A 26296-nucleotide genomic window follows, 5' to 3' on the forward strand; every position below is an offset into this window, starting at 1 on the left:
ATAGTTAAAAATTAAAAAAGAAGAAGGGCTATTGGAGAATGCACAGTGATTAAGAGCATGTGTTCTTGCAGAGGAGCTGGGCTCAATTCCCAGCACCCATATGGTGGCTCACAACTGCCTGTAACAGCACACCAAGCAATAGTTTTGTTTTTTTTTTTTTTGGTTTTTCGAGACAGGGTTTCTCTGTAGCTTTGGAGCCTGTCCTGGAACTCCCTTTGTAGACCAGGCTGGTCTCGAACTCACAGATCCTCCTGCCTCTGCCTCCCAAGTGCTGGGATTAAAGGCGTGCGCCGCCACCACCCGGCGCAATAGTATATTTTAAAGTTATATTTTTTCTATTATTTTAAAGGCAGTGGTGGTATATGCCTTTAATCCCAGCATTCAGGAGGCAGAGGGAGATGGATCTCTCTGAGTTTGAGGACAGCCTAGTCTACAAATTGAGTTCCAGGACAGCAATGACTATTACATAGAGAAACTTTGTCTTGAAAAGCCAAAACAAACAAATAAAAGTTTATTATAAAGTGTAGATTCAGGGCTGGAGAGATGGCTCAGAGGTTAAGAGCACTGGCTGTTCTTCCAGAGGACCTGAGTTCAATTCCCAGCAACCGCATGGTGGCTCACAACTCTCTACAATGAGATATGATGCCCTCTTCTGACCTGTGGGGATATATGCAGGCAGAATACTATATACATAACAAATAAATAAATCTTTTTAAAAAAGTGTAGGTTCAGAGCAGAAAATATAGCCTAAGAATCTGGCTTAATGGTAGATTAATCACTTTTTAAAGTTTTTTACTTTCTTAGCTGGGTGTGGTGGCAGAGGCAGAAAGATCTCTTTGAGTTTGAGATTGGTTTGGTCTACGTAGTGAGTTCCAGGACAGCTAGGGCTACGTGGAAAGACCCTATATCAAAACAAACAAACAAACAAACAAATAAATAAATAAGAAAAAAAAATAAAAGGATTTTACCTTTCCTGTTGTCTGCCCGTATAAGCCAAACATCTCCCGTAACCTATCTTCACTGATGGCTTCAGGTCTGTCAATCTTATTTCCAAGAATTAGTATAGGCACATTGGCAATGGTTTCATCTGTCATTAGTGACTGAAAGAAAGCAAGTAACAGGAAAGACAAGTTGACTTAAGGCTATCTGAAAAGCTTATTTTGAGAAGATACCAAACAGCCAAGGGCTCATGACACCCTGATCTGTTTAGTCACACTTTCTTCACGTGAGCATTAAGAAACTGGAGGCTGGATCCTACCACACCTCTACAGCTCTCTGAGATGCTCACTATGCAAATCACTAAGGGAATGTGGACACCCTGGAGGTGGGGCAATCTGGTTTCATTTCTGGTTCTGCGACTAGGTTCCGATCTTGGGCAGTTAGCCCACGGAAGCTCGGGAAGGATCAGCAGTGACTACTAGGGTTGATTTGAGTGCTGAGTGAAACAATTTAGTGCTTGTAGAGGACCAAACACAAGGAAGGGTCAGCAACTACCTGACCCTGTGCCAGGACCGCATTCTAAAGAAAGGAATGATGGGGTTAACCTTCAGTCAGATCATGGACCTCCTTACTCTGTGGTCTCAGATTTAGGTCTGCCTTGCTGGAAACTGCTGAGCCTCTTTACAAAGTATCTGACCTAGCCAGGGTGCAGAGGGTGTGAACATGCACCTGCTTCCTTCTGGAAGTGGTCACAAAGATGGCTGGATGATTGCCTAAGGCATGGGACCCTGAGGTGACACTGAGTCAGCTGGCACTGGGAATGAGCAGCATGCACACACATGCGGGGCACACTCTGGAGAGGATGAGCCTCAGTCTGCAGAAGGCCATTTGCTAGCACTTTCTCACTGGTTAGGGCTACGGCACCTTACTCCTCTCCATTCTAGAGTCCTCGCCAGTGAAAATCATCACTGAGCCCAAGGGACTGCTGGGAGTTTGCTGCTCAATCTGCACCTATTCCTTCAGGCTGCCCAGAGGGAGTTCACTGTGATTAGCTTTAATTATTCAACTTACATCGAGTTCTTCTTTTGATTCTAACAGCCTTTCATGGTCTGCACAATCCACAAGAAATACAATGCCATTGATAGCAGGAAGGTAGTTTTTCCATACTCTTCGGGCTAACAAAAACAATCAGGAGTTAGGATTTATGTGTTGGTCAAGCCTATCGATGGTTCACGGGGAATCCAAGAAGGTTTCAGAAGTACTGAGGCAGCCCTCTGGCTGCTGCTGGACAACCAACCGCCTGTCTTGTCAAAGATTTTGGTATAAGCTTTTTCCCAGAATACCAAAACAAATTCCAGACTTACCTTGATTGTGGACAGTTCAATTCCTTAACTCTCCTCCCATTAAAAAACTGAATTAGGAACAGGTGAAATGGCTGAGTGCTTAAGAGTGCTTCCTATTCTCCCAGAGAACCCCAGTTTGGCTCACAAACACCAGCAACTCTGGTTACAGGGAATCCAGCACCCTCTTCTGCTTCCATAGGCCCCTGCACACACATGGTGTGCTCACAACCTGCACACACATGGTGTATGCTGACAGACACAGTAACTCTCACTAGAGAACCACTATGACTATCATCAACCAAATTTAAGGAGTAAAAACCATACATAGAATGTGTGTGCTGTATTAAATTTTTGACATTCTACTTTCTCAGGTTTTCGCTAGTGATAAATAGGAAGCCAATGATAGAACAATGTTAGCGCCAGGCACAGGCTTGGCTGAGTTACAAACTGTTGTATTCAAAACAGAAAAAATTAAAAATATACCAAGATAGTAAAATCATCTAGGTTTTCAAGTTTGTGAGGGAAGCACTCCTGCCCACTGAGCCATCTCCCCAATTCTAGATTCCAATTTTCTAATCTTCATACCCCAGAGATGAACAGAAATATGTCTCAAATGTGCTTTTACTAGCCACAGCCACTGAAAATCTTTTTCAAATATATGTTGCATCATTTAAAAACATATTTTACTATTATTATCTTTATGGTGCTGGAAATGAAGGGCATGTGAGGTGCTAAGCTCTACCACAGAACATCAGCACTAGCTGGCATCCCATCCTACCACCAGGCTGCCAGAAGCCTACCAGCTCTAACCATTCCTTCGCAGCAGGCTTCAGGAGGCTTCTAGGTCCGTTCACTAGGTGTGCTGTACCATGTGCCTCACATGCTAAGAGCTATTGGGATATAAAAAATGGACAGGATGTTGTCACAGAAATCCAGCTCAGGGTTCAGATCCTGCAGAGATGTACACAGAAGCACTAAGTCCCACAGGTACAGCTGGAGCACTCCCAGCTAGGGCGCTTCTCCAGGGAGGCAGCCACATCTCATAGATGGGGATTTGTGAGCAAAAGCAGAAGGGGAGAACTGGAGGTCAGCTCTAGTGGGAGAAAGAGAAATGGGAAGAGAGAAAGGACCGCAGAGAATGCTGGGACAATGACAAGTCTGTGTGTTATAAGAAATGGTTCGTCACTGGGAGCTTGGGTGGGGGGCTGTATCATGGGTTCATAATATGGTTTTGACAACAGGTGAGAGGAGCCTGATGCAAAGAGAATGGGAGCTGGATTTTCTTCCTCCCTCCCCACCACAAGCAGTTCCGACTTCAGTGAATCAGAAGTATCATAAAAGCCCTCTTGGCTTCCAAGGCGTGCACATCTGCTGATGATCCTTGACCTGACTCTGCCTTACTTGAAGAGCATGCAGTTCCAAGCTCTGGACCATTGCAGTCACATATACGAAGATAAAACAGAGACTAAGGGAAATAGAATCTTACCTTGGATGTGCCCACCCAGATCAAAAGTTGTAAAAGTCATGCCAGCAATAGTGAGTTCTTCTGAAGCTAAATAAAAATAAGATATTTTAATAACATAATCAGAAATCTGCCAGGCACAGGGACTCATGACTGTAATCCCAGTACTTGGGAGGTAGAGACAGGAAGAATAGAAGTTTAAGGCTATCCTTGGCTACAGAGCAAGTTCAAAGCTAGCCTAGACTATAAAGACATGTTTATAATCTTCCATTTATCTCCTCATTGAGTACATATTTTCCTTTAAATTCTCGGTCACTTCCAAACTCTTATTTTCCCCACAGCCTAAAGAGAAGTTTCCCATAATCACAACGAAAATTTCCACGTAACTACGTGGTGCCAGAGCATTTATTCTGTTAGGCATTTATTGTAACCTGGCTCAGAACACAACCAGAGCACACACATCTCCAGCACTGGGGAGCTAGGAAAGTTGAGGGATGGTGAGTTTGAAGTTAGCCTGGGCTACAAAGCAAGAGCCTATCTCAAAAACTAAAGAGAGGGAATTATACAGTGTTTCAAGTAAATTAAATATTTAACTGGGTCTGTATTTGAGGTCACTCCCACAAGGAAAGGGCAATGCTTGAAATATGGCTGGCTATCCATTCATATGGTTAAACCCCTGAACTCACTCTACTCTAGTAAAGAAATACCTATTTAATAATAAAGGTACAGGAAGGACTGTCAACATCTCAGAATGCCCCATCTCCCTTCCCTGTCGGCCCCCCACCGAGACCTCACCCCTATCCTCACAGATTATTCTTGCTAATTCTGACATTTTATGTGATGCTGTAACACAGCAGGGAACATCTTGTGACCAGCTTCTCTCATGGAATGTGTCAAGACTGAGGTCTATTTTATTTTTCATTTTTGAGATGGAGTCTCATTTATCCTGGCTGGTCTGGAACTCTATGTAGACCAGGCTCCAGTGTTGACTTCCAGCCTCTACCTCCCACATGCTGGAACCACAGGTGTGCACGCCCAGCATTTACTCCTCTGTTTTGGAGAATATTTCCTGCTGCGTTCCTTCTCTTTTCCATAAAAGTCTTTTGGCAAATACATATTCTCACTTTTCCAGATAAACACCTAGTAGTAGAATTGCCAGATCAGAGGACACAGGGCTGTTAAATGAATGTGAACTGCAAGAGAGCTGAGACAGCACCTGATCTGTGCTCTGCAGGGTCCTGTGTCTAGACCAGGTGTGGTATACAGTAGGTGCTCAAGAAAACTCCTAGGCAAATGAAGGGAGCAGCACCAGCCAGCAAAAGAGAAGTAAAGGTACTCGGCTGGCTCTAAGTCTGCACACAGACACGCCTTGTCTTAACAAATCAAGCTCTTTTAAAACATTATTTACTTTTATTTTATGTAGATATGAATGCAGGTGGGTGCGTGCCACAGGCATATGTATAGGCCAGAAGGCAACTCTTCTCATTTTTATTTTCCGTGGTAAGGTCTCACTGTGGAGCCCTGGTTGACCTAGAATTTACTACGATGTCTAAGATCTCGCAGACCCACCTGCTTTTCCCAAGTGCTGGGGTTAGAGGTGTGTGCCACACACATCCTCCAATTAACTTGTTTTTAAACTCCATCTGCCTGGTGTAGCATGTTTTCACTGTGACACTTACAGATACAAATTAGTCCTCTGTTTCTGCTGCTGGCTCTGGAGGTTCTTACTCTGTAACCTAGGCTGGGCTCATGGCTGTACAGGGATGAAAACGTCTGAGCGTTACTTCTAGATCTTAATCTGTGCTCTGGGAACCAGGTCAATTACTATTTACCCAACTGTTTCAGGAACAGGTTGAAAAATCTCATACTTTATCCACCAAAAATCCCAAATAAAAAACTTTTGGGCAGGGCCTATGACTCAGCATGACTCGTATGGAGGAAAATACTTACTGGGATGTAGTGTCGGGACATGCTGGCCAAGCCTGTCATCTTTCAGCATGTGTAGCAACGTTGTTTTCCCCGCATTATCCAATCCAAGGAATACCAGTTTACCAGTTTTTTTATACAATCCTGCAGAATAAGAGCTATGATCAGTAAGAGTGACATCAAACATGGATCATAAAAATGACTTTATCCTGGACATGATGTGAAAGTTACTGTTACTGTTGTCCTCAGTTATTGGTAAGATACCTGAAGTGTAACTCTTGAGAAGTCTAGAACTCCTGGGTGTGTGATGTCCTTCTCCTAAGTGCCCCTCACTAATGCCTGTGTTTACACTGACATTAAAACCCTAATAAGCCCAACTTTACCATACCTGCAATCCACAAGAGCTGGAAGATTAAGGCAGGAGAATCTGAAGTTTTAAGGCAATTCTCAGCTATATAGCAAGTGTGAGGTCAGCCTGGGCTACATGAGACCCTGTCTCAAAAAACAAAACCTAGACCAAGTATGGTAGCACATGCTTGCCTTTAATCCCAGCACTCAGGAGGCAGAGGGAGGTGTATCATGCCTGGCCTACAGATCCAGGCAGCCAGGGCTATGCAGACAGACTGCTTTAAAAAACAGACAGCCAGGCGGTGGTGACACACACCTTTAGTTCCAGCACTTGAGAGGCAGAGGCAGGCGGATTTCTGTGAATTTGAGACCAGTCTAGTCTACAGAGTAAGTTTCAGGACAGCCAATGCTACACAGAGAGACCCTATCTCGAAAAAAACCAACCAAACAAACAAACAAAACAAATAAACAATAATCAATTCTAACTCTGCCTCAACCTAAGTAATTAAGCATAAACAAGTTTGGTTTCTTAGCTTATTTTCAGGCTTTCTGTGCTTGTTTTGGTGTGCAGTACTACCCTAGTCAGGCCAGGCAAGTGTTTCCTATCACTGCGCTGTATCTTTGTCCTCTTTTTTTTTTTTTGGTTTTTCGAGACAGGGTTTCTCTGTGGTTTTGGAGACTGTCCTGGAACTAGCTCTTGTAGACCAGGCTGGTCTCGAACTCACAGAGATCCGCCTGCCTCTGCCTCTCGAGTTTAGTGTGAGATAGGATCTCACCAAATTGCCCAACTTGGCTTTGAATTCATTCTGTTGATAACTTTTAGTTTGTGATCCTCCTGCTGGGGTTATATGTCTATATAACCAAGTAAGGCCTAGCTCTCATTTTCAGGTTTTATTTTATGCCTGTAGTGCAGTGTCTGAGGCCACCAGAGGGGTCCCCTGAGCCTGGGTTATAGATAGTTACATGAGCTGCCATGTGGGTGCTGGGAATTGAGCCCAGGGCCTCTGGAATTGCAGGCAGTCATTCATTTCCTCAGTCCCTCCTTTTCAATTTTTACACAGCAATTTAAAATCTACACATTATCCAACCATGGCAAAATGTATCTGTAATTCTAACATGCACTGGTGAGGTGGAGGCAGGGGGATCATGCTAATTCCAGGCTAGTTAGGCTATATAGCCATCCTTGTAATCTTTTTCCTTTTATTTTTTTTTTATTTTGGGGAGGGGGACAGGGTTTCTCTGTGTAACAGTCCTGGCTGTCCTGGAACTCACTTTATAGAGCAGGCTGGCCTTGAACTCACAGAGATCCACCCAGAGTGCTGGGATTAAAGGCAAGCAAAACCACGGCCCCATTCATCCCTGTAATCTTATGTGTTTAGGAGATGGAGGCAGAAAGAACATGAGTTCCAAGCCAGCCTGAGCAATTAACTGAGACTCTGTCTCAAAACAAAAGTTTAAAAAGAGGGCTGTGATGCAGTTCAGTGGCGAACCACTCGCCTACATAATCTAGGCCTAGGCTGCATCCCCGGGACAACAGTCAGACAGATGAGTGAGTGCATCAATTTATCTGTGATTTGGGACCTCGACTAATTAAAAAAGTAAGTTTGGTTCTGATCAACAGAAGCTTATTGCTCACACGTCTACAGACGGGGAGGATGAGCACCGTGTCAACTAAAGGTGATGCTGTGCACCGCGCTAGAGAAGCGCCATGCAACGTCATGTCTGCATGGAGACAGACAAAATGAAAAGTGAAAGAAGGAATTTTTCATGGATGGAAATAAATTAATCATTCAAGAAATAAATATTACCCAGTAGTTAGCTGCTTGCCTAGCATACATGAAGCCAAGGTTTAATCCCCAGCACCAAAAAAAAAAAAAAAAAAGAATGAACTAATGAGTGAATGCATGAATAAATAAATAAGTTTGAACAAGGCATGCTGGCTCACACCTATCATCCCAGCCCCAGGGAAGCTAAGCCAGGAGGCTAACCTGTGTTTGAGGCCAACAGTCTGATCTTAAAGACAGAGAAAGAGAAGAAAGAATCGGGAAGAATGGTAGCACTGGCCTATCTAAATTGGACTGTCATTTTCGTGCTACATTTACACAAAAAGAATATGGAGAGGCCCTGTGTCAGAAGAAAAGACGGCTTTGGTGCTGGGGATGGAACCCAGGTCCTCACACTGCTCAGTACCCATCACCACAAGCAGCTCCGAGCTTTTCTTTTGATGTGTCTAGTTGTTTGACTTCACCAAACGTTAGCAGAAAAGAACAGGAAGCTTTTCATAAACCATAGCAGCAGCTCAAGAAATATCTTCTTGGGGCTGGTGAGCTGGCTGGGGGGGTGCACGCATTGCAGCCGAGCCTAATGACCCGAGTTTGATTCCCAGAACCCATAGGGTGGAAGAAAAGATCAATTCCTGTCATCTTCTGATCTCTGCATGTGTGTCACGGCATGTTTATATACCTAATTATACTGACGTCTTAGGTCACTAAGGAACTCATTCTGGGCCATCCATTCTCTGATAAATTCTTTCCAGAACAACACCTATTTTTATTGGCACTTTAGCTAAGAAGTATACTGTCTGCAGTCCTAATCTGTGGTCAGCTATCAATGCCTCTCTGATCTCTTTCTTCCCTCTTTGCTTCCTTTTTTTAAAAAAATTTCCTTTTATTTCTGAAAATAACTCTCCCAGGAAGGCATGGTGGCTCACACCTTTAATTCCAGAACTCAGGGGACAGAGGCAGGAGGATCTTGTGATCCACTCACTTTGTAGACCAGTTGAGCAGTCTCTACAAGGTGAGTTCCAGGACAGCCAGAGCTACATAGTGAGAACTTATTTTAAACAAACGAAAGAAAGAAAGAAAGAAAGAAAGAAAGAAAGAAAGAAAGGAAGGAAGGAAGGAAGGAAGGAAGGAAGGAAGGAAGGAAGGAAGGAAGGAAGGAAAGAAAGAAAGAAAAGGAGAAAATAGAATCTCTCAGTGCAGCCAAGGCTGGCCTTTATCCAGTCCTCAGATACATACCATCATATTTGGTTAGTAGCCAAATTCTTCTTTTTGGTTTGTTTTTGTTTTTCAGTGGCCTAAATATTAAATGTAAAGTACAATCTGATTCTCAAAAGGGACACCCAGAACACAGAGTGCTTGAACCTGACTCTTCAAAGACTGTGGGGCAGCGGCTGTGGCTCGGTCGTAGATGGTTTATTTAGCACACGTGAGGGCCTGGATCCAATCCTAAACACATTACTGCCCCCCCAACAAACAACCCACAAAATGTGTCCTGAACTAAATTCTTGGTTTGCAGGCACTTCTTTTGTTTGTTTTTCCTTTTTTTTTTTTTTGAGACGTGGTTTATCTGTGTAGCCCAGGCTGTCTAGGAATTCACTTTGTAGACCAGGCTGGCCTTGATCTCAGAAATTGGCCTGCCTCTGCCTCCGGTGTGCTGGGATTAAAGGCATGTGCTGCCACCACCTGCCTGGTAATAAATTTTAAACTTTTAATTTTTTTCTTTCTGTATTCCATGGGCTCTGGGAGATCATCAGATTTGGCAGCCAGCACCTTAGCCCACTGAGTTATACAGGTGTTTTGCCTACATGTATGTCTGTGTACCATGTGTATACCTGGTGCTCAAGGAGGAGCTGGTTACAAATGGTTGTTAGCTACCAAGTGAGTGCTGGGAATTGACTTGAGCCCTCTGAAAGAGCAGTGTTTTCTTTGTTTGAGACAAGGTCCACATGTAGCTCTTCTGGAACTCACGAGATTCGCCAGCCTCTGCCTCTTGAATTCTTAAACTAAAGGTGTATGCTATCACGCCCAGCCTCTTTTTATTTTTGTGGGTGCTGGGATGGAGCTCAGGTCCTCATGCTTGAACAAGTTCTTTACTGACATCTCCCCAGCCCGAGACATAGATGTTTATAATAAGCCCAAGACTTGACAGGGCTAGGGATGGAGCTCAACTGATACAGCAGTAGCCTAATGTGCAAGAGGCCTTGGGTCAGAGTCTCTGTGCCAAAAGAACCCAAAAGCAAAAGTAACACGCTGGATTCTACACTAGATTCCATGAGATAAAATGTTAAAAAATGCAGACAAACTAGTCAAGAAGCAATACATATTTCTGTTAGGAATATTACTGGAAACAGTTATAAGAGATAGAAGCAGGCATGGTGACACACACCTTTAATCTCAGCACTAGGAGCTGGGGGCAGAGGCTGGCAAATCTCTGTGAGTTCCAGACCAGCGAACGGTCTCTAGATAAATAAATCATAAGAGTAGATTCATTAGAGCCAAGACTGGGGATACAGCTCAGTGCTAGAGCACCTGCCCAACATGCATGAGGTCCTAAGTTCCAGCCCCAGCACATTAAAAAAAAATGGCCATTTTATAGATAAGTAAACTTGGGGTAAAGTAAAAAAGGAAATTATTCAAGATTATATAATTTTTTAGAAATTTGAGCTCATTCTGAAGAGCAGGCTTGGCTGGAACCTGCTGGAATCCTCCAGTCTCAGACTCCAGAGTGCTGGGACACAGGTGTGCTCTCCTACACCTGACCTAAGATTACGTGATTCCAAGGGAGTGAGTCACTGGATGTATTTCATAATTCCAAAGCTCGCTGTCTTAACCACAGGCTTACATAAAGGAGCTCTCTACAAACAAGTGCATTTACATAAACAGGGTCAACGAGATAGCTACAAAGAGCAAAGCTGAGGTTACCTAGAAACTGCAGCACACTGCTGAAACCACTGTAAATCCAGTCAAATATGAAGGACATGTCCAGATCTTACAGCTCTGAAAAACAAGGTGTAGATTTAGCAGTCAGCATCGCCAACATACACAAAATACTGACAGATGTTAAACAAGCCTGAATAACCCTCCAACATTACACAAGTGTTAGGAACTAAATAGAGCTGGGGAAGAGGGCTCAGTACAGAGAGGCACTGCTGCCAGGCCTGGTACCCTCAGGCCAGTCCCTGGGACCCTCATGGTAGGGAGAGAACCAACCCACAAGTTGCCCTCTGACCTCTACACATACACTGTGGGGCACATGAACTTGTGCATGTGTGCACACAAACACCAACAGACTGTTATCCAGGCTGACCGAACCTCATCTGTGCTGATGCATAAATCTCAAAATGCCACTAAACTATCAGGCAGAGACCATTATTCTCTGCATGGAAGGAACAAAATTAATTACAACAACCAGGACTAGAAGAAATTAAGAGCCAAGTATAGTGGCCAATAACTATAATCCTAGCACTCAGGACAGAGGCAGGAGGATCACTGCAAGTTTGTGGCTGGACTGGTCTATATAGCAGTTCTAGGCCAGTCACAGCTATCTTGCCTCTTTTAAAAGAGGAAATAGGTAGCAGGATAAACTGGTATAAAACCTTTTCAGAACTAAGTTAGAGCCAACCATGGTGGCATAGACTTGTAATTCTAGCCACTGGGGAGCTGAGGCAGGAAGATTGTTAATTCAAGACCAGCTTAGACTACAGAGTAAGCTGACTCCATCTCAAAATAAGAAAAACTGGAGGACCAAAGAGATGGCTTAGAGGTTAAGAGTATTTCCTGCTTTTCCAGAGACCCTGAGTTCAATTCCCAGCACTCATGTCTGGTAGCCAACAACTGCCTATGAGTCTAGCCAACTCCAGGGCTTCCAAAGCTCTCTTCTCTTCTGCCTCTGAGGGCACTGGCACTTGTTACACAGACAGACAGACAGACACTAAAATGCTTAAAAAATTTAAAAGACCAATTTTAGAAACCATCTGTGTTCTTCATATGCAGATGTGAGCTATTTATCAAATCTGTTGTGAGAGTTGGGGGCTGGGGAGAAAAGACAGAGAGAAAGGAGATGACAAGTTTGCACGCCTGACTGAGGAGGTCGGAAGCAGGAGGGTCAAGCTCCTGACTGCATAGCTACTTCAAGACCAGCTTGGGCTACCGTCGACTGTTTCAACAACAAATACTAATAATTAGTAAAGCCAAATGTGGCAAAAGTCTTTAGTCCCAGCATTCTATGGAGACAGTGGCAGGCAGATCTCTGGGTTTGAGGCCAGCCTGGTCTATTTTCTGAGTTTTATAATAGTAAGTGTTTCCGAGCTGGACTTGGTGGTACAAGTCTTATATTCCAGTTACTCAGGAGGTTTTGCCTGGGCTACACCACAGGCTCAGGATCAAGAGCCTGGCACATGTAGTGAGATGATATTTCAAAAATAACTAAATAAAAAGCCCGGAATCAGATGTGATGGGGCTTCGACTGTTGGAGGCAGGAGGAACAGTTCAAGGCCAGGCTCAACTAGACAGCCTGGGCTTCCTAAGCCCATCTCAAAAAACAAAAACAAAAATAAACAAGCCCACCCCATTCTCTCATCCACCCCCTGCCCCTGCCAAAAATAAAAATAAAAAAGCTCGGTGTACGGGTTGGTGAGATGGCTCGATGGACAGAGACACTTGCTGCCCAGCCTGATGACATGAGTTCAGTTCCTGGAACCACCCTGCAAACTGTCTACTGACCTCCACAAGGACACATGGCATGTGTGTGCCCTTCCCCAATAAAGAAAATGCAAGTTAAAAAAAAAAGTTTAGTGTGGAGAGCCTGTCTAACATGTCAGGCCCTAGGTTCAATCCCCAATTAGGCTGGCTGCCATGTAGCCAAGGGGGCCTGAATTTCCAGTCATTCAGTCTCCATCTCCCGAGCACTAAGAACACTGTGCGGACCTCCATAGCAGCTCCTCGCGGCAACTGGCTCCAGGTGGTAAGTTTGGGGTGTGTTATCTTTCTGAATTTTTCAACATTTAATTTTTACCACATATTAAACAAATCTTTTAAGTCACAGTAGAAAACAGTACAATTCAGCATTTACTTAACATAGCCTGGCAAACTAATGGGGTAACAGGAAAAACAAGTCAGGAAAGATCCTAGACACAGAAATGTACTTTCACAGGTCAACAAAGTTCACTTTCTAGATGTGAACAAATAGCTCTGGTCTGGAGCCTGGGCCCAGTGCAAACCCTGGGAAGACTGTGCTAGCTGTCATCCTTCAGACATTTCTGCTTGCTTTAGTCAGCTTGTGGTCAGCTGTCCAACTTGACATGAATGGCTGTGGAGAGCAAGCACCCACACCACCTCAGAATGACAAGTGGGCAAACCCACCTGCAGCTTTCTTTAAGCTTGAAATGGATGTGGTAGTACACTTCTATAATCCCAGCACTGTGGAGTCTAAGGCAGAAGACCCCAGGCCAACTTGAGCTAGATTGCAGAAGCCTAAATATAGAAATAAATTTGAAATGGAATGAAAAAACCAAGATTTTCTTCTCCAGGAAGGGTGAGGTATGGGTATAATGATAACAGAAAGGAAAAAACTTCTGGAAGACCTGGGCATGGCGGTGCATGCTTTTAGTCCTGGCACTCGGGAGGCAGAGGCAGGGAGAGCTCTGTGTGTTCAGGGCCAGCCTGGTCTACAGAGCAAGTTCAGGACAGAGAGCTCATAATAAACAAAAAGAAGCGGGAAATTAAACAAGAGAAGGAGTAAAGGCTGACAGGGAGCTTGAACTGAGAGAACCTTTCCTCTGCGAGGAGAAGGGAGGCCCAGGATCTGCAGAGTGGGCAGGAATCTGACTCCAGGGATGAAGAGGGATGGTCGAGCTGGTGGCACACGCTGTAATCCCAGGTTTAGCTGAGTCAGAAGACTGATTTAAGGCTAGCTTGGGTTATATGTGTAGGGAAACACTGTCTCAGAACAGTGGCAGGGGAGAGCTGAGGCAATTCTGAGACACATGACAGGTACTGTGGCAGTAGATCAAGTCAGATGATCGATCGTTCAAAGGCTGGGGATGTAGCTCAGTGGTAGCATATTTGCCAAGAACATGAAAGGACCAGGCTTTGTGCCCTAACACTGAGTTTATTTATTTATTTTGTTTTTTAAGACGGCTTTCTCTGTGTAGCCCTGGTTGTCTTGGAACTTGCTCTGTAGACCAGGCTGATCTTGAACTCAGAATCCACCTGCTTCTGCCTCTAGAGAGCTGGGATTAAAGGCCTGTGCCACCATACCCAGCCAGCACTGAGTTTAAGAAAAAAAAATGTTGGAGAACTAACAGACATTCATAGCACTGCCTATCAGCACTGATTTTTTTTTTTGCCCTCAACACGCCTACCTTACACCCCACCCTCAGTGATGTTAGGCTTTAGAAAATTCTGACTTCCAAGGCAGAGATGAACAAGGGGATAGAGAAGGCCCTGGGTCTGAGCCTAGTCTAATGCTAGGGGGAGAAGAACATGAGGGACAGCACTTGTGGGCACCCTGAGAAGCTCTGCTGTGAGCTGCCCTCAGCCCAGGTTGTGCAGACAACAGGACAAGGGTGAGAAGAAGCGAGGTGCATGGTGAACAAGGCTGAGGTGAGAACTGCGGGAAGCCTGCCTTCCACAGAACAGAACCAACAGAGCAGTGGGAAGGTCTGAACCAGAAGGTAAGTGTGTCTACAGTAAAGGGGACGGGTGAAGTGGACCAGGGCGCACGGTAATGGGGAAGAGCAAGGGTCAGAGAAGTTCAGGTCTGTGTGGTGGCAGCTCCAAGGTCTGACACCAGCACGGAAAGATAAAGAGGCACTGGGGTGAAAGGTCCAGGAAGCCAGGAAGGTGCAGTGTCCACAGTGACAGGATGCAGACTCATCTGAAAGACTAGAGGGCATTGCTATGCATGGCAGCCAATCAAGAGGCAAAGTCTTCACTGGGATGAGGAGGTGGAGCAGGGTTAGCCTTGAAGGGAAGGACTCCTCTGCATGAGGGTGGTGCCCATCTGCGGCTGTAAAATTGATCCTCAAAGACATTATCTAATTACACAGAGAAACCCCACTTGAGAAAATAGATTCTATATTCCTCTAAAACTACAACTTATAAAACCCTCAAAACAAGCCAGGAATTACTAAAACAGAATTAGCTATTTGGTTTTTTTTTTTCAAATAGAAGTAAAAATAAAAACACTCAACTAAGATTAAAGCCACTTAGCTACAAACAGACACCTGAGCCCTGAGAACATATTACACAACCCGGGAACACATCATAGAGACATGTGAAGAGCAAAGGTCGCTGACAAGGAAACACCGCACGTCAGCAGATTTATTTATTACATGAACACCAAACAGGAAAGAGCTCCGCAGATTAAAAAGCAATCTACTCAGGTAACACGAAAATCAGCGCAGTGAACAGAACTCAGGTTACAAATCACTTCTTACAGCTCTGCCCACTGAATGTCCATGGATAACACTCTCTTCGAGAAATGTCCACTAAGGCAGATCTAGAGAGTAAGCAGGTTAGAGCAGTCAGGAGGGGAGGGGAGTCAGGACGGCTGCTAATGGGGGCTGGGTTTCTTTCAGAGGTGAGGGAAAATGTTCTGGAATTGGTGGTGAAGGTTGTGTAAGACTGTGACTATACCGAGAACACTGCACACTGCTACAGGGTAAACATTACTGTATGTCTAGTCTGGTTCAACAAAGCTATCACTCAAAAGCAAATTTAAAGCTTTAAACAGACATCTCATGTTACAGCTCATTTATGAGGAAACAGGATCCTTATGCTTGAGGTTTTGGGGTTTCTCCCCTTAGGACAAGTTATCACATAGCTCAGGCTGGCTCCTCCCTCTCCCCAGTGCTGGGGTTATAATATCAATAACTCTTAATATATAAAGGATTGATAGCATTCTCATTTAAAAACCTACTGATTTATTTGTGTGTGTGTGTGTGTGTGTGTGTGTGTGTACATATATGTGGGGAGGGGAAGGGGTTCGCGTGCCATCTTTTAAGTGTCCTTCATCATCACGCCATGGTACCTGTGTAGAGGTCAGAGACAACTTTACGGGTTCTGGGACTTGAACTCAGGTTGGCAGACTTGTACAGCGAGCACTTTTACCTGGGGAGCCACCTTGTCAGCCCCATTTTCACATTACATATGAATACATTAGCACTGACAGCCATTAGGAAAAGGATTAGGATTGTGTCCTGCAACACAGGTACAGAAATTTCCTACAAAGCAACCGGTGTGGCACACACCTGCTCACAACTCTAGGCTAAGGCAGAAGAATTCCTGGTTTGAAACTAGCACTGATTTCATCAGGATTCTTTATATATTCTTATTGTGACAGGGTCTTACTGAGTAGCCCCTGTTGGCCTGGAACTCGCTCTGTAGACTAGGCTGGCTTTGAACTCACAGAGATCTGCCTGCCTCTGCCTCCTCCCCAGTGCATGCGGAGGGGAGATTTGAGTATGGCGTGCTTGCCTATAACTTGTAACTCCAGCATTTGTGACTCGACACGAGGCTCATATGAGTGAAAGCCAGTGTGAACTAATGAGACTCTGTCTCCAACAGACAACAATGGTGACCAAACAGCACAGCAAACATGAGCAAGGTATGATGACGTACAAGAATGAAAATGTCAAAACAGGGGCTCAGTGGTGACAGCCTCTTGCTCTTGCTGACCCAGGCTCAGCTCCCAGCATCAACATGGGGCTCACGACATCTATAACTCCAATTCCAATGCCCTCTTCTGGTCCACAGGCATCAGGCATGCACCAGTACATGTCCACACATGCAGGCAAAACACCCATACACATAAAATAAAGCTTAGAAAGGTCACAATAAAACCCATTATTTTGTATGCTAGCTTAAAAAATTAATTAAAAAAAAAAACAAAAACAGAAAAGAAGGGCCAGCAAGATGCAAGATGGCTCAGTGGTGGGAAGGACAACGGCTGATGGGCACACAGACCAGAGCTGGATCCATAGGATCCACACAGTCAAAGGAGAGAACAAGCTCCACAGGGTCTACTCTGATGTCTACATGTGCAACATGGCGCATACAACCCTGCCCCACACAGATGGATGGAATGCTGTCTGTTCTAACCTTCTACTAGAAATCCAAGACCAGGCTGCAGATGGAGCTCAGTTAGTGAGCGCTTGCCTCACTCGCAGGGTTTCATCCCTGACAGCACACAGACCAGACACAGGACAGCCCTTGGGAAGTAGACAGGAGACTCAGAACTCAAGGTCATCCCTTGCTACACATCAAGTTCAAGGCCAGCCTGTGCGACCAGGTAAAACCATGTTTGACCCCAGTTTTTGTTGTTTGTTTGTTTTGAGACAGGGTCTCACTATGTAGCTGGCCTAGAACTTTCTATGTAGCCCAGGTTGGCCTGCAACTCAGAGATCAGCCAGTTTCTGCCTGAGTACTGGGATTAAAGGAGTGCTTGACCATACCTAGCTTGACTATGTTTTGTATATTAAATATTTCGAGAGAGTTCTATTAAACCTTTTAATTTATATAGCTTTTTAAAAGTCCATCCTTATTTCCTCTGGAAAAAAAGTGGCACCCAATTGAAATAAGGTTAAAACATCAGGAAATATGGCATTAAGAGTGAAAAATGAAGGGACTGGAGAGAGGCTGCTTTTCCAGAAGACCTGGGTTCAATTCCCAGCACTCACATGGCAGCTCACAACTGTCTGTAACTCCACTACCAGGCGATTTGACACCTTCACACAATGCATATAAAATAAATTTACATAAATTATTTTTTCAAAAAAAGAGTGAAAAAAGGAGAAAGTAAAAAAAAAACTCCTCTATCAAAAGACTAGTAGAAAAAGGAAAAAAGGAAGGGGAGGAGAGAGAGAGAGAAGAAAGAGAAACTTGGGAAGCTGATGGGGGGAGGATCTCAAAGAGGCCAGCCTGTGAGACAACAAAAAGAATGTTTCAGCCTGAGTACTGAACTTGAACTTGCCACTAGTGAACTAAAAAAATCCAAACCGGTATATGTGATAACAAATTGCGTCCTCAAAACACCAACAGAGGGCTAGCAAGGTGACTCAGTAGGTAAAAGAGCTTGTCACTCAGCCTGAGGACCTGCGTTTGATTTCAGAAACCCACACGGTGGAAAGCAAGAGCCAGCTCCCACAAATTGTTCTCTGGCTTCTACCTGTACTTCCTGGTGTGACCTTTAACACAGACACACTCATAATCATATGTATATATAATAATAAAATATTTTAAAACAATAATCAGGGGTTGGGAATTTAGCTCAGTGGTAGAGCAAGCACAAGGCCCTGGGTTCGGTCCTCAGCTTGGGGGGTGGGGGGACAAAATAACAAAAAACAATAATCAAAGTTGTTCTACAAGCTACATACAATGGAGAAACTTTTGGAATATCCCAGCCAAGCTGGTCTTCTCGCCTTTATAGAAAACTCTTCCACAATAAGGGCCATTCCTCTGCTCCCAGAACAAAGTCCTGCTCAGAGGTCCAGGTGACTATAGGTCTTGAGGTGTGACGCAGAGCATCCACGCGAGGCCCGTCCCGCACTGAAAGGCTCTCAAAGTCCTTTGTGCATATAATGCTCCTCTGCCTGGAGCACCTGTGGCTTACTCAAGTTTTAATACCTTCTGGCAGCTAACCTTTCTGACCATAGCTGATTTAAATATTATTTGCTTCATCATATTTTGCCAAAAAAATAAAAAAAAGTAATTTCAATGAGTTTCGGCCAACTCTGCATGTAAGACAGGGAGTGGAGAAGCAGTGAATCACTGCCCTGGCACTCTGACTGTGAGCTTGAATGAGGTGGAGGTGATTTCCATTTCTGATAGACTACACTTTCGTTTCAAGTCTGGCTTGCATTTCTCCTCCAGCACCAGGCCGAGGAAGGTAAAATGCAATTCTTTATGCTCAATCACAATACATTTCTAACATTTAGACAATCCAACATTTAGACAATGTGGCCACTTTCCTTTCCTGTAAACTCACAAGGCCCAGGGAGTATCTTAACACTTGGGGGAAAAATTTTTTTTCCTTGAGATAGGATCTTGGGTATGTTGCCCAAGCAGTCTTGGCTCAAATGATGCTCCTGCCCTCTTGAGTAGGTGGAATTATAGGGTCAGGGTGCCTGCCTAAGTTCATAAAAATTTTAAAGGTCAAAATACTTTGGGCTCAAACACAAATCTACTGAAAGGTGCAGTGGTAGCCGCTCGCTGCTCCGTTTTACGCCACCACTCATCCCTGCAAATGGTAGAGCCTCCCTCCTTGGTCATCTGTAAAACAGAGGCGACAGGACTGTCTTCCTTAGAGGACTGCAGCGTTGTATGGGGGCCACCTTCCTTCTTTCATTTCAGGACAACCATTCTGACCAATATTTTAGCAAGAGACACAGATCTTCAGGGTAAGACACCTGCACACGTACGTCCAAATTCACAACAGTAGGTTCGATTTTCTTCACCCCAATACCTTAAACTCCGGACGACTTTGATTCCTTCAGTTAAGAAGGCCAGATTTGGATGTTTCAAAATAAGTTTTTATCCTGTCGGATATTCTCCCCCCGCCCCCCCGCATTAGTATCTTTTCCCTCCACTCAACTAGGCTTGAGCAATGGCAAAACGATAACTACTAAAAACGAGGAGGCTCAGTTAGTTCCCACACTAACTGGGACAACACAGAGCGTCCCCTCCACCCCCAGCTGTCAATGACCCCTGCTTCCTTCATCTTACCAAGTGAGGAAACTGAGGCCCAGGGGAAGAAGAGAGGCTCGCGTGCCGTCCTGGCACTCTTTCCTGAAATAATTGCGTGTGACAACCACTGTCCTACCCCGAGGGCCACCAGAGCGGTCCCCGTGGGCACGGACCGGACTTGTAGTCCCTCGCACAGCCAAACAAACAAAAATACCAGGTTCCCCATTGGCGAAGGCTCAGGGACCAGGGCTCCGGGCGATCGAGTGTACAGCCTACACAATGCGCCTTCCGGAGGGCCCCGGCTGTCCCCCGAACTCTTCCCCGACGAGGGCACTGCCACTCACCTGCGACTCCAGAGAACGTGACTCCCTGCTCCGCGACCGCCCTCCACGCTCCGAGCCGGCTCTGCAAAGCGGTATGGCTGCCGGCCCCAGCTCTCTTCAGATCCTTCCGGGTCGGCGGGCGCTTGCTAGTGACAGTCCGCGGGACTCTAGCGCCGCTCGCCCTCGGTTCCGCCTCCTTGCGGTCCCACCACCAATCCCTGTGGGCCAGCTTCACACCAACCCCAAGAGGCATGTGAGAAAATTGTCTTTGGCATCTATTTCCCTCCCCTTTTTCCCTCGGTACTAGGGGCTGCAGTCGACCACCGAGCTGCATCCACCAGCCTTTTATTATGTATATTTTGAGACAGGATCTCACAAAGTTGCTCAGGCAGGCTGTGAATTTATTGTCCTCCTGCCCCAGCTTCCTAAGAAACTGGAAGTATAATTCTGCAGCACCAGGACCAACCTAGCATCTGTTACCTAAACATACATTTTTTGAGCTACCCCTTGGGTTTCCACTAGGGTATGTTTTACCTCCTGCAATTCTTTGAGAATCTCACACCCTTGCTCTTGGATGTGTCTCATTTTTCCTCTGAGTACCCATCTTTCTCTTGCCCTTCATGCTTAAGCCTATATTAAAATGTCTTATTAACCTCCACCCAAATGCATCTTTCGGGAGGCTGAGTGGAACTATAGCTCAATGGTAGAGAGCCTGCCTAGCCTACAAAATGCAGAGTTCAGTCCCAAGCATCATATATTTAAAAAAAAAATTGGGGCCGGGCGATGGTGGCGCATACCTTTAATCCCAGCACTCGGGAGGCAGAGGCAGGTGGATCTCTGTGAGTTCGAGACCAGCCTGGAAACCAAAAAAAAAAAAAAAAGTCCTATCTGTTTTGTTTGAGATAGGGTCTCTCTACATAGTTTGTCTATTTTGGAACTCACTATGCCCAGGCTGGCCTCGAACTCACAGAGAACCACCTGCCTTTACCTCCGGAGTGCGGGATTAAAGTCTTACCTGCCATGCCCGTGTCCTGTCTGTCTTCATGTGTGTATGGGTGCACACATGTGACGACTCCAAATGGACTGTCGGGAATTACCCTGGCTTACTCTTTTACCTTACTCTTTGAAGCAGGTGCTCTCAGCCTACAGCCTGTTGATATAGCTAGTTTCTCTGGGAAGTCCCTGTCTCTGCCTTCTAAGACTTCACAACCCCACAACATTTATTAGTTCTAGTGATCCAAATTCGGGTTCTCTTTTTAAAAGCAGTAAACACGCGCGCGCACACTGTATGTCTGAGTGTGTCTATGTGCACTGTATGCATGTAGGAGCTCGAGGAGGTCCGAAGAGGCGTTGGGTCTCCTAGAACTGGAGTTACAGAAGGTCGTTTGCCACCATGTGGGTGCTGGGGACTGAACCCAATCCTCTGGAAAAGTAATAAGAGCTCTTGACCTATGAGCCATTCCCTCCGGCCCCCAGATGCTGGTCCTCCTGCTGGAGCAGCAAGCACTTTAACTGTTGCTCCGTCTCCCCAGCCTCCCCACCTTACTGTTTGAGACAGTCTCTCTCACTGTCTCAGTTATGGTTTCTACTGCTGTGATAAACTCCATGATCAAAATCAACATGGAGAGGAAAGAGTTTCTCTTAGCTTCTATGTCCAGGTCAACTCATCAAGAAGGGAAGTCTGTGGTCTGTCGGGAAGAGCATGTGGGCGCTGTGCACCGTGCCGTAGCTACAAGCAGCTCAGAAGGCTGACCAACTGACTGAAGAGCAGATTGCAGAATTCAAAGAAGCCTTTCCACTATTTGGCAAGGACGGTGCTGGGACCATAACAACAAAGGAGCTGGGGACTGGGATGAGGTCTCGTGGGTAGACCCCTCGGAAGCAGAGCTACAGGACATGATTAATGAAGTAGATGCAGATGGTAATGGCACAACTGAGTTCCCTGAACTTTTGACAATGATGGCCAGAAAAATGAAAGATGCAGACAGTGAAGAGGAAATCAGAGAAGCACGCCGCGTGTTTGATAAGGACGGCAATGGCTACGTTAGTGCCGCAGAGCTTCGCCATGGGATGACAAACCTCGGAGATAAGCTGACAGATGCAGAGGTTGACGACTTGATCGGGAAGCAGATTTTGACGGTGACGGGCGGGCAAACTATGAAGAGTTTGTACAAATGATGCCAGCAAAGTGAAGACATTACACAGAATGTGTTAAATTTCTTGTGCAAAATTGTTTATTTGCCTTTTCTTTGTAACTAATCTGTAAAAGGTTTCCCCCTACTGTCAAAAAAATATGCATTTATAGTAGTAAGGATTTCATTCCTCCATGTTTTCTTCCCTTGTCTTCTGTCATTGTCCTTAAACCTTATTTTAGAAAATTGATAAAGTAACATGTTGCATGTGGCTTACTCTGGATATACCCAAGCCCTTCTGCACATCTAAACTTAGATGGAGTTGGTCAAATGAGGGAACATCTGGGTTATGCCTTTTTAAATAGCTTTTAGGAGGGCTGGGGACATGGCTCAGTGGTTAAGAGCATTGCCTGCTTGTCTAAAGGTCCTGAGTTCAATTCCCAGCAACCACATGGTGGCTCACAACCATCTGTAATGAGATCTGGTGCCCTCTCTTCTGGCCTGCAAGCATGAATGTAGGCAGAATACTGTATACACAATAAATAAATAAATCTTTTAAAAAAATAGTTTTTAGGAACTGTCAGCATGTTATTGTTGATGTGTGGAGTTGTAACTCTGGGTGAACTGTGGACAGTCAACAATATATACTTCAAAGTTGCACTATTGCAAAATGGGGTTTTCTTTTGTACTGCTGGTATTGTATCAGAAACATTTTCTTTTATTGTTACTTGCTTTTTAAGCTTTTTTAGCCACTTATAATCTGCTTATGGCACAATTTGCCTCAAATCCATTCCAAGTTGTATATTTGTTTTCAGGCAGGAAATTGGTGGCAGGAGTTGATACAGATGCCATATGGAGGACATGGAGGAGTCCTGCTTACTGGCTTCCTCGACCAGATTTTTTCCTATACCTCAGGACCACCTGCCCAGGAATGGTACCATCCACAATGGGCTGGGCCTTCCCACACCGTCAATCAAGAAAACGCACAAATGGTCTGTCTGGTGGGGTGCCTTTCCTCAACTGAGGTTTTCTTTTCTTTCATCCTCTTGGTTTTTCAAGACAGGGTTTCTCTGTGTCACCCTGGAACTCACTATATAGACCAGGCTGGCCTCGAACTCAGAGATCTGCCTGTGAGGTTCCCTTTTCTGAGTCACACTGACATAAAATTAGCCGGCACAGTCACTGACCCTGGAGTTCATGGATTGACTGACTCCCTGGCCAGCCAGCTCTAGGCTCTGGAAATCCTGCTGTGTCCCCTTCTCCAGCCAGCAGTGCAATGGCAGGCATGAGCTGCTGTGCTATGATTTCTTTACATGACTTTGGGGGATCAATCTCAGGTCCTCATCTTTCAGAGCGAGCACTTTACTAATTGAGCCATGTCTCCCACCCTAAATCCCCAGTCCTTTTGATGTCTAAATTTGAAAGAAGGCCAGGGAGATGGCTCAGCAGATAAAGGCATCAAGGCTACTGTTTAATCCCTGGAACCCCGAGACCGAATAAAGAAATTTGTCATCTGACCTCTGCAAGGGCATCATGGCTTGCTTGCCATTTTTCCACAGAGAAAGAAGGACGAAATTTTTTATTATTTGAAGTTTGGAAGAACAGGAAAAAACAGAAATAAAGATCATTCTCAACCCTCAATATTACCAGTTTTTACATCATTGATAGCGTTATAGAACACAATACTTGGTCTGTCCACACATGAGTTCCGAGGTTACCAGTCACTTTAGCTTTCTTTTTAGTTCCTGCTTCTGTAAAATTAGGACTAATATCCAGAAATGAACAGTTTTATTTAGAAACAGTAACCATCACCAAGCATGGTGGAGCACCCTTGTAATCCCAACTGGGAGGCAGAGACAAGGAAGGTCAGGAGTTCAAAGATGGCCTCACTTGAATACATAGCCAAGTCTGAGACCAGTCAGGACCACATGAGACCCTGTCTAAAAGCAGACAGAAAAAAACGCACAGAAAGCAGCGACTACAGGAACAGCATTAGCAACCACGACCCTTTAACTCGGTGAAACTAGCCTGAGGCACAGAGGACTCAACTTGCTAACTCTTAGAGGTTTTAGCCAGGCTTTGTAGCACACACCTTTAGAGTCCCAGAATTCGGGAGGCAGAGGGGATCTCTGTGAGTTGGAGGCCAGCCTGGTCTACGGAGCAAGTTCCAAAACAGCCAGGACTACATAGAGAAACCCTGTCTCAAAAATCCAAAAACCTCTGAGAGGTTTTGATGAAAACAGGAAAGGCATAGCTGGCAACTGTGTTTGGGGAGGTTTCATGTGGTAAGAGCACACCGGTTACAGTGAACGAGCCAACTGAAAGCTGAGGTCAGACTGGCAATGAGGCAGCTGCAGTCAGGCAGGTGAGAGGTGGCCAGGGCCTGGGGTTGGGGAAAAAATATACGTTGCAAGGTTTCATGTGGTTAGCAGGGATAAAGAGAGCAAAATCCAAAGTTTTAACAGGGATTAACAAATACACGTCCATTTCTGTTCTGCACAGTGTACTGTAAGCCAGTGTCGTCTGTGGTTTCCAATTAAAATAACTCTCCACCCCTTCCCATCAGTTACTCTCACAGCAGCTGGATTTTCCTCAATGTTTCACTTACTTAAGTGGTTCTTTTTTTTTTTTATTTACAGTAACAAAATTACAATTATGAAGTAGCAGTGAAAATAACCTTGTGATTAGGGTCACCAACCACAACATGAGGAACGGCATTGAAGGGTCACAGTGTTAAGAAAGTTGAGAACCACTGTCTTAGCTGGATGTGAGGGCAGAGAGATTGCAAAGCTGCTCATGAGGGGCTCGGAAGGCTGTGGGTGGGACTTCCGGGTTTATTCCGCAGGAGATGAGAAAAACCTTTGAGAGGAATTTATAAATTGACCCAGCAAGCAGGAGCAACAGTAACACATTTTGGAGAGCCCGAAGGTAAAACAGCCTCTATACCTAGAGCTTAGTAGTATGGACCAGGGAGAAAGGATCCAGAAGAAACATTCCAGTAGTTCAAGTTAGGGGCTGCAAACTTCACATGGTGGGCAATGAGAATGCTATGTCATAAGGGAGGTTTCCTAGAGCTGGAAGCTCCTTGGCTTGCTGTGAGATGACTGTACTCGGGGCACGCTTCTCAGCAGTTGATGTCACATACCAACAGGTGTCCTGGTACACACAGGCAAATGAGGGCAAAGGGACTGTTTCTAAACTGGAGCGGCAAGTGAGTTTCATACAAACGTCTACAACTGAAATTGTTCTGTTTGAACCAGAAACAAAATGACTTTTTTTTTTTTTTGAGACAAGGTTTCGCTACATAACTCTGGTTGTCCTGGAACTATGTAGACTAGGCTGGCCTCAGACTCACAGAGATCTGCCTCAGCCTCCCAAGTACTGGGATTAAAGGCCAACATGTCTGGTAACTTGATCTTTTAAAAAAATATATCCCCTCCATCAATGCCTGAGGCAGGTGAGCAGGGGAGCTGCCCCTGTCCCCCACCAGCTGCAACACCCCAGGCAGGTGGGAAAGCACCTCACCTGGGCAGCACTATAGAGCCAATCCTGTTGGTGGAGGTGGGGGTGAGCCAGTCCTGAAGTTGTTAGCATGGAAGAGCTGTCCCTGTTACTCATCTGTCATGTGGTGGCATGGGCTGGGGAGAGATTCAGCCCCCATCAAAGCCTGAGGCAGGTGAGAGCGCTGGTCCTGAGGCCCTAAGAGTGGGAGAGTTGTCCCTGTCCCTCCTCAACTGCAGCACTTGGGAGAGTGAGCCACACCTGGACAACACAGTAGAGCTGGCCCTGGAGGTGTGGATGTAGGAGAACCGACCCTGAAGACTGAGGACATGGAAGCTGGAGAACTGATCTCACCCCTTCTCGTGGTTCCAAGGGGTGAACTAGCCAGGGCAATGCAGGAGAGCTCACCCTGGTGGTGAGGACAAGGAAGAGCGGGTGGCCCAGATCCAGGGTTAGGAGTTGGTGCTCCCCAACATCCACTCCGTCTGTGATCTGCTGGAGCACGTGAAGGGACCGGTCCTGCAGACCCAAAACTGCAGGATCTCCATGACACAGGACATCAGAAGGATAACCAAGAGGAATCCCAGTGAGAACCCAGCATCAATAACAGCAGAAACCAGAGGCCTTGAACCAAACCAATAACTCTTCGCAATGGACACTTGCAAGTAAAGATGTATGGACAGAGGGGGTTTACTGCGTGACCCACTGTGTCACACTGCAGCTTCCATGATGAGATTGATTTTTTTATATTTATTTATTTATTATGTATACAATATTCTGTCTGTGTGTATGCCTGCAGGCCTGAAGAGGGCACCAGACCCCATTACAGATGGTTGTGAGCCACCATGTGGTT

General features: G+C 45.3%; 1 protein-coding gene, 1 long non-coding RNA gene and 1 pseudogene across 2 annotated transcripts in view; 2 read left to right on the forward strand and 1 right to left on the reverse strand.

Moving 5' to 3' along the window:
* Positions 1 to 3775, forward strand: part of LOC142860862 (uncharacterized) — a 20377-nt gene extending 16602 nt beyond the window's left edge. Inside the window, exon 3 of the long non-coding RNA XR_012912413.1 lies at positions 3524 to 3775. This is a non-coding gene — a long non-coding RNA (uncharacterized LOC142860862). The remainder of the gene's footprint in view (positions 1 to 3523) is intronic.
* Sar1b (secretion associated Ras related GTPase 1B) overlaps positions 1 to 19970 on the reverse strand; it is a 22264-nt gene extending 2294 nt beyond the window's left edge. The window contains exons 1-6 of the mRNA XM_075992705.1: positions 19832 to 19970; positions 10725 to 10799; positions 5695 to 5814; positions 3769 to 3834; positions 2011 to 2114; positions 969 to 1100 (exon numbers count right to left, since the gene is read on the reverse strand). Of these exons, the coding sequence (XP_075848820.1) occupies positions 969 to 1100; positions 2011 to 2114; positions 3769 to 3834; positions 5695 to 5814; positions 10725 to 10782 (480 nt within the window). The 5' untranslated portion in view covers positions 10783 to 10799; positions 19832 to 19970. The remainder of the gene's footprint in view (positions 1 to 968; positions 1101 to 2010; positions 2115 to 3768; positions 3835 to 5694; positions 5815 to 10724; positions 10800 to 19831) is intronic.
* On the forward strand, positions 19767 to 22057 carry LOC142831613 (calmodulin-alpha-like; annotated as a pseudogene).
* Positions 22058 to 26296: the final 4239 nt, after the last annotated feature.

The sequence above is a fragment of the Microtus pennsylvanicus genome, chromosome 11 (genome assembly GCF_037038515.1).
Source record: "Microtus pennsylvanicus isolate mMicPen1 chromosome 11, mMicPen1.hap1, whole genome shotgun sequence".
Lineage (NCBI taxonomy): Eukaryota > Metazoa > Chordata > Mammalia > Rodentia > Cricetidae > Microtus > Microtus pennsylvanicus.